The sequence below is a fragment of the Gekko japonicus genome, unplaced genomic scaffold (genome assembly GCF_001447785.1).
Source record: "Gekko japonicus isolate JY-2015 unplaced genomic scaffold, Gekko_japonicus_V1.1 scaffold1295, whole genome shotgun sequence".
NCBI lineage: Eukaryota > Metazoa > Chordata > Lepidosauria > Squamata > Gekkonidae > Gekko > Gekko japonicus.
Genome location: NW_015168688.1, coordinates 412,618 through 429,463, shown reverse-complemented (window position 1 = coordinate 429,463; position 16,846 = coordinate 412,618). Strand labels below are relative to the sequence as shown.

At 41.6% G+C, this 16,846-nt stretch overlaps 1 protein-coding gene across 2 annotated transcripts in view; it reads right to left on the bottom strand.

Annotated features, from left to right (window-relative positions):
• KLHL15 (kelch like family member 15) overlaps positions 1 to 16,846 on the bottom strand; it is a 44,910-nt gene that overhangs the window by 25,801 nt on the left and 2,263 nt on the right. For both annotated transcript variants that reach the window (XM_015415440.1, XM_015415441.1), the window contains exon 2: positions 2,394 to 3,105. In XM_015415440.1, the coding sequence (XP_015270926.1) occupies positions 2,394 to 3,098 (705 nt within the window). In that variant the 5' untranslated portion in view covers positions 3,099 to 3,105. The remainder of the gene's footprint in view (positions 1 to 2,393; positions 3,106 to 16,846) is intronic.

The following is a 16,846-nucleotide window of genomic DNA, read 5'->3' as shown; positions in this document are numbered from 1 at the left end:
ATGTGCACCTCCCCCCCCCTATAGCCCCGGGGTGTGCCAGAAGTGTTCAGGAACTGGAATGACAGGGCCACGGAGTGGATTGACAGCCCCAGGGTGTGCCAGGAGTGTTCAGGAACTGGAATGACAGGGCCACAAAGTGGAATGAGAACCCTGGGGTGTGCCAGGAGTGTTCAGGAACTGGAATGACAGGGCCACGGAGTGGATTGACAGCCCCAGGGTGTGCCAGGAGTGTTCAGGAACTGGAATGACAGGGCCAGGAGTGTTCAGGAACTGGAATGACAGCCCCAGGGTTCAGAATATTTTTTTCCCTGTTTTCCTCCTCTAAAAACTAGGTGCGTCTTATGGTCAGGTGCGTCTTATGGTCCGAAAAATACGGTAAGTGCCAAGTTCTACATCTGGGTAATAAAAATTAGGAAAATGGCGGAGACTGACCAAGAGAGAGATCTTGGGAGTTGTAGTAGATAACTCATTGAAAATGTCGAGACAGTGTGTGACTGCAATAAAAAGGCCAATGCTATGCTGGGGATTATTAGGAAGGGAACTGACAACAAATCAACCAGTATCATAGTGCCCCTGTATATATCAACGGTGCAACCTCATTTGAAGTACTGTGTGCAGTTCTGGTCACCACACCTCAGAAAGGATATTATAGCATTGGAAAAAGTGTAGGAAAGGGCAACTAGAATGATAAAAGGGTTGGGACAGTTTCCCTATGAAGAAAGGTTAAAGCGCTTGGGGCTCTTTAACTTGGAGAAACGACGACAGAGGTGACATGATGGAGGTTTACAAGATTATGCATGGGATAGAGCAGGTAGAGAAAGAACTATTTTTCTCCCTTTCTCACAATATAAGAACTCGTAGGCACTCAATGAAATTGCTGAGCAGTCAGGTTAGAATGGATAAAAGGCAGTACTTCTTCACCCAAAAAGTGATTAACACATGGAATTCACTGCCACAGGAAGTGGTGGTGGCTACAAGCATGGACAGCTTCAAAAGGGAATTGGATAAACATATGGAACAGAGGTCCATCAGTGGCTATTAGCCACAAGGTATAGATAGAAACTCTCGGTCTTGGTGCTTGGGAGGGGGGCAACAGTGTCCTGGCCCCACTGGTGGACCTCCTGATGGTACCTGGTATTTTTGGCAACTGTGTGATAGAGTGTTGGACTGGATGGGCCATTGGCCTGATCCAACATTGGGGATACACTTCTGAGTAGCAGTGTGTGTGAACAAGATCTTGGGGTAAGGGTTGACCGAAAGTTAAATATGAGCAGCCAATGTGATGCGGCAACAAAAAAAGGCTAATGCAATCTTGGGCTATATCAACAGAGGCATAACATCCAAATCACAAGATGTTATAGTCTCACTGTACACTGCATTGGTTAGGCCACATGTGGAGTATCATGTGCAGTTCTGGAGGACTCACTTCAAAAAGGATGTGGACAGAATGAAGCACATGCAGAGGAGAGCAACAAGGATGATTGGGGGCCTGGAGACCAAGCCCTATGAGGAAAGACTGAGGGACTAGGGAATGTTTAGTCTGGAGGAGGCTGAGGGGAGACATGATTGCTCTCTAAGTATTTGAAGGGCTGTCACTTAGAGGACAGGGAGCTGTTCCTGTTGGCAGCAGAGGATTGGACTAGCAATAATGGGTTTAAAGGGTGGGAATGTACCGGCTGGATATTAGGAAAAACTTTTTTACAGTAAGAGTTGTTCAACAGTGGAATCAGCTGCCTAGTGAGGTGGTGAGCTCCCCCTCATTGGCAGTCTTTAAGCAGCGGCTGGAGAAACACTTGTCAGGGATGCGCTAGGCTGATCCTGCATTGAGCAGGGGATTGGACTAGATGGTCTGTATGACCCCTTCCAACTCTGTGATTCTATTATTCTACTTTCCCCCCTCATCAAATATTTCAGTTCAAGGATTTGTTGTTATGGGAGCATTAAATTAACATGGGGTACTTTTAAATTTGTTCACTTAATTTGCGTCAAAATAAATATGCTAAATCAGAATATTTAGGGAACTGAAACATTTTACAATTCATAGTTTTCTAAAAAACCCACACCACCAATGAGAACAATCATAGTACTTGGAGGAAGAGTAGGATAAATATCTGTGAAAACAGATAGATGATTCTTTCTGTATCACTGACAAGCCCAAAAAAAAAGCTGCAGACCTACCTGTTTCCTGGCTGTCAATCCTGCTAGTTTGCATTTGGGGGGGATTGTTTTAAAAGCTAGATGGCACTCGTTTCAGACACTGAAGACTTCAATGTTCCATTTTAGGTCTCATTTTTCCCTCCTCCTAATTCTGGGAATTTTACTTATGACAGATGAACAGCATGCTGCCCTAACTACAATGATGAATTCTAACTATTGCTTTCAAAGGCACCAACCTTTTCAAAAACACTGGATGGTGTCATCAAACAAAACCTGATGTTCTGAATGATGGTGTCGGTATGCCTCCAGCGTCTTCTATCATGCCGCAACCAAGCCTGAACAGCCTCGTAGAGTTCTATCTCTGGGAACCTGCTCAGATGATCATTATCCAAGTATGTCATGAGCTTTTCAAAGCTCAGATAGGACAAGAAGTCAGGTCTGGCCATGAGTGGCACGAAGTTCTCTAACAGAAAGGAGTCCAGCTTTTCTCTGACTCCCTCGATGTTTACACCAAAGTCATCTAAGAGCCTCATAATTTCTGCACAATTTTCCAAGCAGATTTTTGCTAAAAGAAATGAACAGCAGAACTTCACCACCTCAATAAGCTGGACATACATGGCAGCCTGCAGGATCTCATGAACGGTGGTCATGCTCAGTTCAATGGTTCCATAGTACATAAATTGGAGTACATGGCTGAAGCCTGTAGCTGTTAGACCTTTCAAGTGGATTTTGTCCTGATCCCGCTCTCTCATATCAGCTGTGAACATAATTCGGAAGTAATCACTTTGAGTGGCAAGCAATGCTTTATGAGCCTGGAACTGATGATCCTCAATAACAAGAGTGACATCAAGAAGTAATCTCTCCTCATACAGTGTTCTGAACCCAGCAGAGACGCTGGTGTCATGGATGGAGGAACTAAATCCTTCCACGTCCCCTGCCATGAATCACCTGGGGGGGAAAAAGCACAAAAAATCATATTTTCTCAGAATTCATGAAGTAAAAGCATAGCAACTTAAAAAAAACATTATTGTCTGACAAAAATGATTTAAAATAGTAAGTAGTATAAATACTAATGTTTTGCTTCTAGGGTAGAGAGAGATGGTCCTTATAAGCCACTTAAGACTTTTTAAATTACATTTTTAAGCCCCAAGGTCTCACAGTAGCCAAGAACCACAGTAACAGGTTGAGCTTGGGCAGGGAGGCAGAAGAGCAAAAGATCAACCACACAAAAATTTTGCTGCATTCAAGTGGGGTGATGAATAGTTTTGTTTCCTCAGTGGTGGAATCTTGAAGTAGATGGAAGAAAACACAAGTGGACTCATCCAAAAAGTTTTGCACTGACGGAGTAGCAAGTCATGGACAGGCAGCCCAGAATGAAAGTTAAACTTTAAAGCAGCTCTCAATATACTCCTTACAAACAGCTTACATAATTTAAAGAAAGTGAAAGACTAATCCAATTTTACAAGAGTAGCAGATGAGAAACACATTAGCAATTAAGCATGCAACTTCCCTTCCCCATTAATTGGTTATATCTTATAAGAACAACAATTTTGGTCTTTTGATTGTAATTGATGGAGAAAGATGAAAAGCTAATCCAAAACTTCTAACAATTCTGCTATTCTGAAAATTCTTTATATTATGTCCTAAGGTATTTCACATATTAGATTGAGCAGGTCTATTATATTGTAAAATATAGGATATTTGTTTATAGAAAAGCATATATTTTATATTAAGCTTCCTGAAACCACTAATAGGTAAATCACAGGCTACAAGCAGAAAACTGGCATGATCTATACTTATGGTTTACAAAAGGAAAGAAGAAAGTTACAGCCCTATTAAGTTTAACCTTTACCTGGGAATAATAGATATGTTATCACCTACAGAAAGGAGTAGTATTCACCACTGATTTATTAAAGAACAAACCATTTGTTTTTAATAAGATTTCTAGTTCAGTAAACAAATAGTAACAACTGAAATATCTTCACTTCAGTCAAGCTGTTGACCTCGTCCCAAACAGCAATACTGTAGAAGATGCTTACTAAATATGGACAAAAGAACCAGTCATCCAAAAAGGTAAACAGAAGCATTTTGGTAAGGTCAACATAGTGTTCAGTATTTCCAACATTTTCATTTATTATGACGAAAGAAAATGGGGAACAGTATAATCAGCAAAATGTCAGATTTTACGAAAGTGAGTACTGTAATACAGGGACAATGAAAAATAAAGTGGACTGTGCTAGATAGCAGCAAAAATTAAACCTGAGGAGAAATCTGCCAAGTGTCAAAGTACAACAGCAAGTAGGTAGTAACACATCCAAGACTTAAGAGGTAAAAATAGATTGCAAACTGCATCATCAATGTGAACCTATGACAAAAAAACTATGACAATATACAGGGGTCATTTCGTAGAAAAAGAGCTCGGGGAACTCATTAGCATAACTCATTAGCATATGCCACACACCCTGACATCACCGGAAGTGTGTCATAAGGCCACACCCCCGACATCACCGGAAGTGTGCCATAAGGCCACACACCCCACCCCCAATGGTCCCAGCCGCCACTGCCGGCCTTGCAGCTCCACTGCCGAGCCCCATGAGGGGCCCGGCGGTGGACCTGCAAGGCCGGCAGGAGTGCAAGGAAGCCCCGCGAAGGCCCTCCCTGGCCCCAGGCAGGCAGGGGTGGGGAGAGGCAGGGAGGAAGCAACTTACCCTCCCTCTTCTCCTGCCTCCTCCTGGCTGAATGAGGGCTGGAAGCGGGGCAGAAGGAAGCAGGGGGCGGGGCTTTGTCATGTGCCCCGCCCCCCGTACCTCACCCGGGGGAACTGCGATCCCCCGCGAAATGAACTCTGACAATGTATACATAGCCTGAGGCTATGTATAAGAAAACCACTCTATACAGAGCTGGAAAACAGTTTTCAGTTCTGGCCGCTACAGCTATGGTCTAGTAGAGAAGGGATTCCAACAAGATGGAATAGTAATATTTCTATGCAAAAATACATGCCTATGTGGCATGGGTTAGATTTAGTACTTGGCCAATGTTCCCTCTAAGCTGTGGAGTGTTGTGAGCAAGATTTCTACTTTGTGAGCCGGAGGAGCTGCTAGCACTGGAGTTGTGGGCAGACCTACATTTGAGTATCACGTAGATTAGTTTTTTGGACGATTATACCATAACCTTGTAAAAATCTCAGAATGGATGATCAACAGTTTAACAGTCTTCTTGCAAATCTCAGTGGATATCTAACAATATTTCATGATTAAATATCCCATTAGGATACAAATCTCTGCTAGCTAAAGGTCATTAGGGTCTTTTTAATTAGGCTATGCAGCACAATGTATTTCTACAAAATAATATAACCATTCATAATTAAGAATTCTTTTTACAGAAGTCTTGATGTTACTCCTAGTTGCTTTAATATGATCCTGTCCTACAAATATGTATTTTGAATATGAAGGTAGGGTTGAGGGAAGTAGAATATGCCATTTTTGCACTCAGAAAAGTAAAGTTCAGTCCATAGCAAGTTTTTTTAAACGTAAGATGGCTACCACTGTGCTTTCCAAGAACTGACTCTCATTGTGCAAAATGAGGGCAGAAATAAATATACTTTTCCATGCTACATTTTTCCAAGTCTTCAGATGTGGGTTTCCAGATCTTGAAATAATTCCAGAAGTCCCCCTAGGTTAGTGGCATATCTGAGCATATCATTAGTAGGACCAACCTGAAACAACCTTTTTTCTGCCCTTTGAACATTATGAATAAAATTAAAAAATCATGGAACCCCTTTCTTTTAAAAAATTCCCTGATTTATTGATCAAAGAGAGCTGCTGTATTTCACTAAAATACAATATATATTATCTTGCAAAACAGGATAATGTAAGACAGCAACTTTGCTAGGGAATCTCACCTTCCAACTGGATGGGATATTTCTATGTTTGTACAGTTGGCAGATTTTTTGCTACAGATAAAATATGCTTTCTCATCAGGATCTTCATTTTTACTATTTTTCCTCTCCTGGGTTTAGTGTGAACATTTTCATGTGTTCATAAAATGAGAACTGTCAGAACTAGAAGTTAAACTTTGTATTTCCACTAATCACAGTGGATTACTCTTTTTTTTTTTAATAATTTTTATTGATTTTACCAAAACATAAGACACTTACACCACAAACAAAACCAACAAAACAAACAAAACAAACAAATAACCCTATATCCCCACCCAACCCTCACCCTAGCAACTCTATTTAGTTTCGATATTACATTAACTGTATATGACATACATGAGATAAATTCTCTCAATTATTTCCACTTGCCATTACAATTCCACTATCTGTAAATCTTTCCTTACATCCAAATAAGTTACATCCAATAAATCAAATCATAATTCATCTTAATAGTCCATTGGGAAGAATCACCTCTCAATCAGTATTGTTTATATGTTATATCCATTGCATTTCATTCAGTCAGTAACATTTATATTTCAATAAACCTGTTCATACAGAATGATTAAGAAAGTTTCCCCCCCCCAACAACAACTAATTTCATCCTACTGTTTTCTTCGTCCCCATTTAATTAATCTAAAAATTTTCAAACAGCTTCCAAAGTGTCCAAAAGTAAAATTAAGAAAAGGAGAGACTAAAAAACTTTCCCCAGATTCTTCCCCCTGTTGTTTTTAACATGTATTCTTCTCATACACATCCCTCACACACATTTATTTAATTAGTTAATCTTCCATTAATATTACCAATTTCAAAGATCTGTATTCTAAGGAGGGAATGAACAAAAAATGAAAAAAAAAAACATTTTCATGCCATTATATTTTTCCATTTATACTGCTAGATGATATTTACAACTTGTGCACCAAATACATTTATGCTACTAAACAAATGATTACAACTTCTGCACAAAATATATTTCAATGCAATGTTCGTATTCCGTTTATATCACTTGGGTATGTATTTCTATTTGGTGGCCTTAATAGAATAAATTCACAAAGCCTAGGTTGTTATCTCCGAGTTTTACTTCTTTCCTGATTTCATTGTCCTTGCTTTCTTGTCGGTGCCTCAAATTTTTGTATTCCTTAGATAAAAGGCCCACCAAGTCTTTCCCTCGCTTGCAATTCTCTGCCTTCTTCGTCTTTTTCTTTATTCTGCCTTTCTTCAGTGCCTTCTTCTGTCTTAGAAAAGGCTTGGCACACCTTTCCCCCCCCTTTCTAATTTTTAAATTGTTCCTTTTTTGAAAAGTACCTTTTAAGGGGTAACTTCCTTTTGTCTCTGCACCTGCCTGATTTTGGCTAACATGCTTTGATTCATGCTGTTTTTCCATCGGCTTGTTTTCCAAAGTCTCATTCTGAGCCTGCATTTTTTGTGGTCTCATATTGTTATTTTTATTGTTATAATCCTCTACAGGAAGATTTGGGGGTTCGTTCAAAATCTTAATCCACATTTGTTGCAGTGCATTTTCCAGATTCTCCTTTAAGCTAGTTAGGAAGCGTTCCGAGCCCAATTCGGCTTTTATTACCTCGCTAATGAGCGCCGCCGCCATTTTCTTTTTGGTCAGTTTTCTAGTATCAATATGTCAAAAAATTTAGTTCAGTTATAAGTTTATACGAAAGGTAGAGGATGATAATTCCATTAGAAACTGTTTGGACTCTTACCCCCTTCAGGAGAGTGTAACAAAAGTTCCGTCTATATTTCCGGCCGCTTTTCTCGTATCGATGGGAAGTCTGCGAAAGGGGAGTTAAATCCTTTGGCTCGTTAGATTCTGTTTGTGGATCTGCCGCTGAAAGTGACATCAAAATACACCCGTGCAAAAAAGAAATTGGGTTAAAAACACGGCTGGCTGCTGCTATAGGGAACGATGTCGCCATGTTCCCTGCTGCCCGACGCTCCTGCATCGAGGCATGCCGGTCTCGCCCCCGCCCTTGCCATGGAAACGGGGGGGCCGGCCAAGCCTCCTACCCTCGCTCTCCCTCCGAGAGAAGCGAGCGGAGCTCCCCCCGTAGCTCGGGGGGACTCCGAAGAAGCGCACGGGAGTCGGGGGCTCTCGGAGCTCCGAGGAGCACGCTCGGACACAGCGCCGCACCGCCGGCAACCTCCACAGTGGATTACTCTTAATTGCAAATTAAGCAGAAATATTTCATCAAGCAATGGCATATCATGGTATTCAGGGCTTTAGGTCTTTAACACACCTGAACATATTTACTTGAAAGTAAGTCCTGTTGACTTCAAGGGAGCTTACTCAAGTACAGTTCCATAGGCAGAAATAAAAAGGTGTATATATAAAGGATTTTTTCTGATACCAATCATTTCTTTTTCACTCCACTTTATTTCATTACAAAGTACAAGTAAACTTCCTTTTAAAAATTCACAAGGCTGCCTCAAGAAGATAATCTTCTTCCCTGATTATGCCCCCTCCCCAAATGATAATCTTCACTGGATCCAGAGGAAACATCCATTGTTAAAGGATACAGAGAGTCTTCTGTAAATGTATCTGAGCTTCCTGCAATTTCTTTTCTAACTACAGAAAAGCATCACTATGTTTCAAGAGCAGGATAGTGGCGGAAGGGTAGCTTTAAAAACTTGAATAATACCTTATAATCTCATTTGTTTGGTAGTTCTTGAGAGAAAAGGAATTTGAGTTGGTAAACTGGCCTCTTGCTGAATATTATGGAATAAGCTCTCTGTGCTCATGTGTTGGTAAAATGAAAACTGTCAGAACTAGAAGTTAAACTTTGTATTTCCACTAATCACAGCCAGTTCGGTGGAAAGGTTAAGTGTGCAGGCTCTAATCTGGGAAAACTGGGTTTGATTCCTCACTCTTCCACTTGCACCTACTGCATGACCTTGGGCAAGCCATAGTTCTGACAAGAGCTGTCCTTGAAAGGGCAGTTCTTGAAAGAGGTCTCTCAGCCCCATCTACTGTTGTGGGGAGGGAAAGGAGACTCTGAGTGAAGGGCAGGGTATAAATCCAATCTCTTCTTCTCATTTGGCCCTTTTTATTTTGATTTGTGTGACATCATGCTAAGGACACATATATGGGAGTGAGTAGGCAAACTATTCTTCTGTGTTGTATTTGGGAAACCTGAGCACATTTCAAAAATCTTTCCGTTGTCTGAATGCAGAAGTAAGAAGGGCAAGATTAAAGGAATAAATAATGTCTTGATCTGTATAGTTGCCCAGGCAGAAGGCACTCATGGCAGCTGATCTGTTCCTGCTATCATCTTCCCTTAGCCCCATGAGATCCCAAAAGGCATGCCAGGGGTTGCAAGACACCCTTATGGACAAAAAGTCAGCAGGATCAAATGCAGTGAGAAAAGAGAAATCAAGAAAAATCTCCCTCCCATCTCGCTCTTACACTGGCTGAAAGCACATTCTACCGTATGTCCTCCACCAGCAAAACAGAAAAGGCCAAGTTCTTTCTCCTCATTGCAGCCCATGATGCACAGTGGCTTTTTGCTCATAGGATGGCCAACATTTTTTTTTAATGAGCACTGCAAAGGACTGCTATAGAAGAAAGAAGTTGGAGGAAATAGACCTTTTTGAGTGCCTTCCTCTTATGCAAACACTGGCTCTAACCCTACCTTCTTAAGACTTCCTCACACAATTTAAATGGTTTTGTTTCCTTTATGTTTATGTACTATACTTGGTTCTTTTAAAAAAACAAGCATGATGCAAATAGTGAAGATAGCACTTTGCACCTATATAATTTTCAGGGTTGTGTTTTGTCTTCCTCTTCCTAAAATGTCACAGGCACCATTTGCATCACTCCTTCCATTAACAATACAGTCAAGAAACTGTTACTTTATAATTAAGAGTAATCAAGCATCATTACCTAAGTGCCCTTAGAATCACAGCCTTGCAAAACCAACCACAGACTTACCGATCTGAAAATAATCTTGCTCTAAGGAGCTCCAGGTGTGGCTATTACCTTTCAAGCACTAAAGCTTCGGGGGGGGGGGACCTGTCAGGCCCTCTCCTCCCATCCCAGCCATTCTCTCAGCAGGCAAGCCTGGCACTCTGCACCTCTGCACATGGGAGCCGTTTAGAGGGGAATACTACTTGGTACCAAGGTTTTTTTTGCTCAGCAGTAATTAAGAAAAGGGAAGTGCTTTGATTTTGCCTCTGACATAGTGTATTTCATTGGGACAGAACATTATAATGACGGTTTTCTCTTAAGTCAGTTATCAGTAACTTTTTCATCTTGGAATGGAATGAATTTGTTAAAAGGCACTAGCCTTGATCCTTATGGAAAGAGAACCAGGCAGTTTTGCAAGAACATATATGTTAAAAAGTTGTTAACTTACCAAGAAGGACTAAGTTAGTAGAGGAGATAGTAAAAACCACACTGTAGATTTATCTGTAAGGCTGAATTCCCCAATAATTTAAATGGCTTTCCACCTAAGTAGTTTGCAGTTCTCTATGCACACAAACTCCAGACATTAAACATTTTAGCTTAAGTTTCTCCTTAATATGCTTGTTTTCTCTGAGTTGAATCCAAAGTACTAAAAGCAGAGCTCCACCCACAGAATTTATCTTTCCTTCCTACCAGCAAATGGGAATCTTGTACAGTCCCACCCCCAATCACTTTAACAGCTGATCCTAGGAACTAGACCCTTGGGAAAAGCATGAGGTTGCAGTAAGGGTGGGGGGGGGGGGGGGGGCTGCAGCTCAACAGAAAAGGTTTGAAACTCATTGCTCACTCAAGGGTACTATCCAATATTAATTGTTTAGATATGAAGGAGCTTTCCATTATACGAATGATGTAGCCTTTTGTAAGCTGTTCTGAGTCCTTAGATGGGGAGAAATTAATCTTCACTCTGAAGACTGTTTAGTGCCCTCACTAAAATCTGACAGTGTATGGTTTTGCTTGCCATTGGTACTGCCACTCACCCCAAAGATATATTTGTCACTAAATCACCAGAGTTTATTATCAACCTACTTCTCAATGTGGCCAAATTTGTGAATACTTAAATCCAGAGACCGGAGTCATGAACAGAGAAGAAAGCTCTTCTACAAACCCGAAAAAAACCCAGGTTTATAGAAAAAGGAGGCAGGATCTTTCCAGGGCTGCTTTGGCCTTTGAAGAAGAACTCTTTGGGGCCAGGCCCAGCAGCAACCACTGGGTGACTTGATACCACGCAACTTTTATGACTTATCCAGGCCTAGCTCCTTTCAACAGCAACCATCCCACAAAGCCAGTGTGGTGCACCGGTTAGAGTTTCAAACTAGAATGTGGAAGACCCAGGCTCAAATCCCCACCCTGCCATGGAAGACCGCTGGGTGATTCTCGGCCAGTTACACATTCTCAGCCTAAGGTACCACACAGGATTGTTGTAAGGATAAAATGAAGGAGAGGAGAATGATGTAAGCTGCTTTGGGCCACACTGTGGAGAAACGTGAAGTATAAATGAAGTAAATAGTAAATATAGCTGAAGATGGGGGGGGGGGGCGAATAAAAAGTAGCTTGGTTGGTGGGTGAGAAGAAGAGAAGGAAGCAGGGAAAGATTAGGGTATGGGAGTTACCAGGAAAAAGGAAATGGTGTAGGGGAGGGAATACAAGGGAAAATGAGGTACCCACACAAGTCCTTGTGGATTCTCCATCGTACAACTGGATGTGACTCACTGGCAAGCAGGAAAAGAAAGAAGTGAAATCTGAAGACAGGGGAGCAGACAAAGGTAAGTCGGTTGATAGGTCAGAAAGAGAGAAGGAAGCAGATATAGGGGAGAAGTTTTGGAGGCTTTCAAAGAAGGGAAAGAGGAAATAGTGGGGGAGTGGAAAATGAGATGGCACCTGCAGGTCCTTGCTGGGTCCCCTGCTTTTCAATATACTTCATTCTCAACATGGCCCCATCTGTGGACATTTATATCCAGAGACTGGAGCCATAAACAGATAAGACATCTTTTTCTAACCAACCTGCTGAAAAACCTGAAAACTTAAAAAAAATAGGGGTTACCCCTCAAAATAGAAACAGTACCTGCAAAAAAAAGAGAATGCCAAGATTTCAGTGGCCACTGTTGGGGTTGCTAAGCAACCTTAATAATAAAAGGCATTTTCCAGGGCTACTTTGGCCTCCCAGTTAACCCCTGCTCCCTTCCACCCTGGAGGCAAGACTTATTGGACTACGCAGCCACTGAGGAACTTGCTACCATGCAATCTGTGTGATTCCTCAAGGTGTGGTAGCGGCTACTAGATGATCTGATGCCAAGAACTTACCTGGGCCCTGTGACAGCCTCCACACAACTTGTGTAAGTTGGCTGGGTTTAGCAGTAGCCATCATAAAACTCACCTGAATGACTTGCTACTGCACAACTTCTGCAAGTGGGCCAGGCTTTTCCTAGGGAGGAGCTGCCAGCAGGAAGGAAGGATGGAAAACAGAGCCTGTGTGTTGTACTGGTTATAGTGACAGATTAAGATCTTGGAGATCCAGATTCAAATCTCTGCTCTGCCATGGAAGCTTGCTGAGTAACTCTGGGCTAGTCATTCTCAGCCTGATTTACCTCACAGGGTTGTTACGAGGATAAATGGAGGAGAGGACAATGATATAAGCTGCTTTGGGTCCACATTGAGGGGAGAGAGAAAAGGGAGATGATATGGGAGCTGCTAGGAGGACAGAGAGAGAAAGCTGTGTGTATACATCTAATGATAAACTACTTGGAGCACAAAGTATAAAAAGTGCAACAACCCTTCCACCTTATGTCAAGTTCAGTCAATGAGTGGATATAATTATTTCCTTGACAACATCAGTCCTACTTGTGCATGGATGAAGCTGTCACCTGTTCACTGTTAACAGAATATGAAACTACCAGTTTGAAGTTGGTTTCAAAAAACCTGTCAATAGTGAATTTGTTATTAATGCTAAGAACATGGTTGGGAAATTGATGGGAAGAACTTATGAGACAGGGAAACAGAACAGATGAGCAACTCATTCCTAGTTCCTTAGCCACAGTTAGAGGTCACACTAAATTATATCTGTCCCAGCCTATACTACTATTCTCCCTGGCAAGACTTGGCCCAGACCTTACACAGAAAGTAACAAACAGTAAAAGGCACAACATTGTAATATGAGAGGTGATACAAACCTGGGTTCCCATGGTCCTTATGTAACACCTAACCACTCTATCATACTAGCTCAGCTAAAACTGTTCCTACCAACATCTAATTTTCTTAGGCCACCACTTTATATCCAGCTCTAATTAGTGGACTCAGGGTTCTAGTAAAAAATGAAGTAGATCACACAAGAGATCCATCTAAAGATCACTTAACAGAAAATTGAGTGCATGTGTGTCTGTACATATAAAATATTATAGAAATATATTAAGGATATTAAACAAACATGTGGACAAGGGGGAATCCAATATTGTTTACCTTGACTTCCAGAAAGCTTTTGATAAAGTTCCTCATCAAAGGCTCCTAAGTAAGCTCAAAAATCATGGGATAAAAGGACTGGCTAATTAATAGAAAACAGAGAGTGAGTATAAATGGGCAATTCTCTAAGTGGAGGGTGGTAAGCAGTGGAGTACAGCAGGGATCAGTACTTGGTCCACTGTTTTTTAACTTGTTCATTAATGATTTGGAGTTGGGAGTAAGCAGTGAAGTGGCTAAATTTGCGGATGATACGAAGTTGTTCAGGGTGGTGAAAACCAGTGAGGATTGTGAGGCACTCCAAAGGGATCTGTCAAGGATGGGCAAGTGGGCGTCAACATGGCATATGGGGTTCAATGTGGCCAAGTGCAATGTGATGCACATTGGAGCCAAAAATCCTAAATATAAATACACATTGATGGGGTCTGAACTGGCAGAGACTGAGCAAGAGAGAGATCTTGGAGTTGTAGTGGATAACTCACTGAAAATGTCGAGACAGTGTGTGACTGCAATAAAGAAGGCCAATGCTATGCTGGGGATTATTAGGAAGGGTATTGAAAACAGATCAGCCAATATCATAATGCCCCTATATAAATCAATGGTGCGACCCCATCTGGAATACTGTGTGCAGTTCTGGTCACCACACCTTAAAAAGGATATTATAGCTTTGGGAAAAGTGCAGAAAAGGGAACTCGAGTGATAAAAGGGTTGGAACACTTTCCCTATGAGGAAAGGTTAAAGCGCTTAGGGCTCTTTAGCTTGGAGAAACGACGACTGAGAGGTGACATGATTGAGGTTTATAAGATTATGCATGGGATAGAGCAGGTAGAGAAAGAGGTACTTTTCTCCCTTTCTCACAATACAAGAACTCGTGGGCACTCAATGAAATTGCTGAGCGGTTGGGTTAGAACGGATAAAAGGAAGTACTTCTTCACCCAGAGTGATTAACACATGGAATTCACTGCCACAGGAAGTGGTGGCGGCTACAAGCATGGACGGCTTCAAAAGGGAATTGGATAAGCATATGGAGCAGAGGTCCATCAGTGGCTATTAGCCACAAGGTATAGATAGGGGCTCTGGGCCAAGTGACACTCTGTCTTCTTGGTGCTTGGGGGGAGGGTCAACAGTGGGAGTGCTTCTAATGTCCTGGCCCCATTGGTGGACCTCCTGATGGCACTGGTATTTCTGGCCACTGTGCGATACAGAGTGTTGGACTGGATGGGCCTTTGGCCTGATCCAACACTGGCGTCTCTTATGTTCTTATGTTCTTAAAACCTTTGATCCTAATAAACTCTTCCAACACTATGAGCTGAATCCAAATGTTTCTCCTACAAAGCAGGAGGAGACTTATACTCATACAAACAGGAGGAACTAGTCTGCGAATTCTCCCCTCCCACTGCAGACCCTCAAACTGCAACTCATGGTGTTCCTGAGAGCACCTGAACCTCCCAGGAGCAGTATTTTGGGTAGTACAGTGAGCTGCACCTGGAAGGGAAACATTGGATAGATCTGTCCTTTAGTGGAGCTCAGTTTGCAGTCCAATATCTACCATTATATTTAAACATATATACAGACTTGAAAATCAACTTTTCCAGTATTGGAAAGGGCTTGCTGGATGGAGGGTGAATGTGATGTGTTTTATGCTGTTAAAGCAGCAAAATAAATTTAGGCTTGATTTTAAAAAGCTGTGCATATATTTTAAATTTTTATCCCAATCTGTTTTCTGGGGGGGGGGACCCCACATCTCCAGTGGCTGTACAGTTGCCAGAAAATTTACATTTTAACCTTGCACATTTGAATGAATAAGAAATTACTGGTACTTGGAGTTTAGTGATGGGTGGGATGAAACAAGCTGAAACTTAATCCTGACAACAGAGGTTCTCCGGTTTGGCAGAAAGGCAGATGAGGGACTCCAGATCTCTCGTCTTAGATGAGGTTGAAAAGCCAGGGTAGCGGCTTGAGAGTGCTGCTTGACACAGCAGTCACCTCAGAAAACCAGGTGGCTTGGAGTACTTTTGCCCAGCTTCATTTGGTGCATCAGCTGCACCCCTGCCTGGTTCAGTCAGATCTAGCCACAGTGATCCATGCCTTGGTTACATCTAGACTGAACTACTGCAATATGCTCTACTTGGGGCTACCCCTTGAAGAGTGTTCAGAAGCTGTAGCTGTGCAGAATGTTGTGGCTAGACTGCTAGTCGGAGCCAGATACCAGGCACATATGATCCTGATACTACAACAATTACACCGGCTACTGATCTGCTCCCAAGCCCAATTCAAGGTATTAGTTTTGTCCTCTAAAGTCCTATGTGGCCTGGTACTGGGGTATCTGAAGTTCCATTTTCTCCCATATATTTCTGCTCAAGATCAATTAAGATCACAGGGAGAGGCCATCTCACCAGTCAAAGAAGCTCATCTGTTGGACACACTAGAGAGGGCCTTTTCAGTGGGAACCCCACAATTGTGGAACAACCTCCCCAGGGAGGTGCACCTGGCCCCCTCAATGTTGATCTTTAGGAGGCAGTGGAAGGCAATTTTATTTAGGACTGCATTTGACGGATTCCATTTTTGTTTACTGGCAGGCCTAACTGGAGTGTAACCTTCTTATGTGTTTTTATAATTGTTGTTCTATTCATATTGTTGTTTTATTGTGCTTTCATCATTGTTATATTGTAAGGCACCTTGAGTTCCACAAAGAAAGACTGCTAATAAATTATTTAAATAAATATTAGGACTGCAATGTTTAAAATAGAATACAAAATATTACAAAATAAGAATGCCAATAGAGTGCCCATGCAGTTTGTTTTTTGTACGTTGATACTAAGAAACAGTAGCATGGTTCTAAATAGAGTAACACTGAAAGTCCACTAGCTCTACAAACCTCTGTACATAAATTATTCATTCTACTTATCACAACCATTTAATTTTGCTTCATAATTCCATAGTAATACAAAGCCTTCAAGGGCTTCCTTTAAGAAACAGTAAAACAGTTTGAGGAAACATGTGAAAGTGGCCAGGCACATGGCCACTATAATATGTTTATTGGCCTTGCCATGTATCAAGATGAAATCCCCACAGCCTTCAGTGGATGAGACCTGAATTTCAGAAGTCATCACTACCCTTCAGAAGTACTTTGTACAAAGTTGTATTAATCTTAAAAACATGTTATACAAATACATGGGTTGCATAATTACTAAGTCTTTCGTGTAATATAATTTTTACGGCTGTAACATTTAATTGATTAGACTAGTTAAAATTTCTGACCAGCTAAGAAAGTGGCCCCCAATTAATGAGCACACTCTTTAAAAGACACCTATTTTAAACAAAATTGCTTA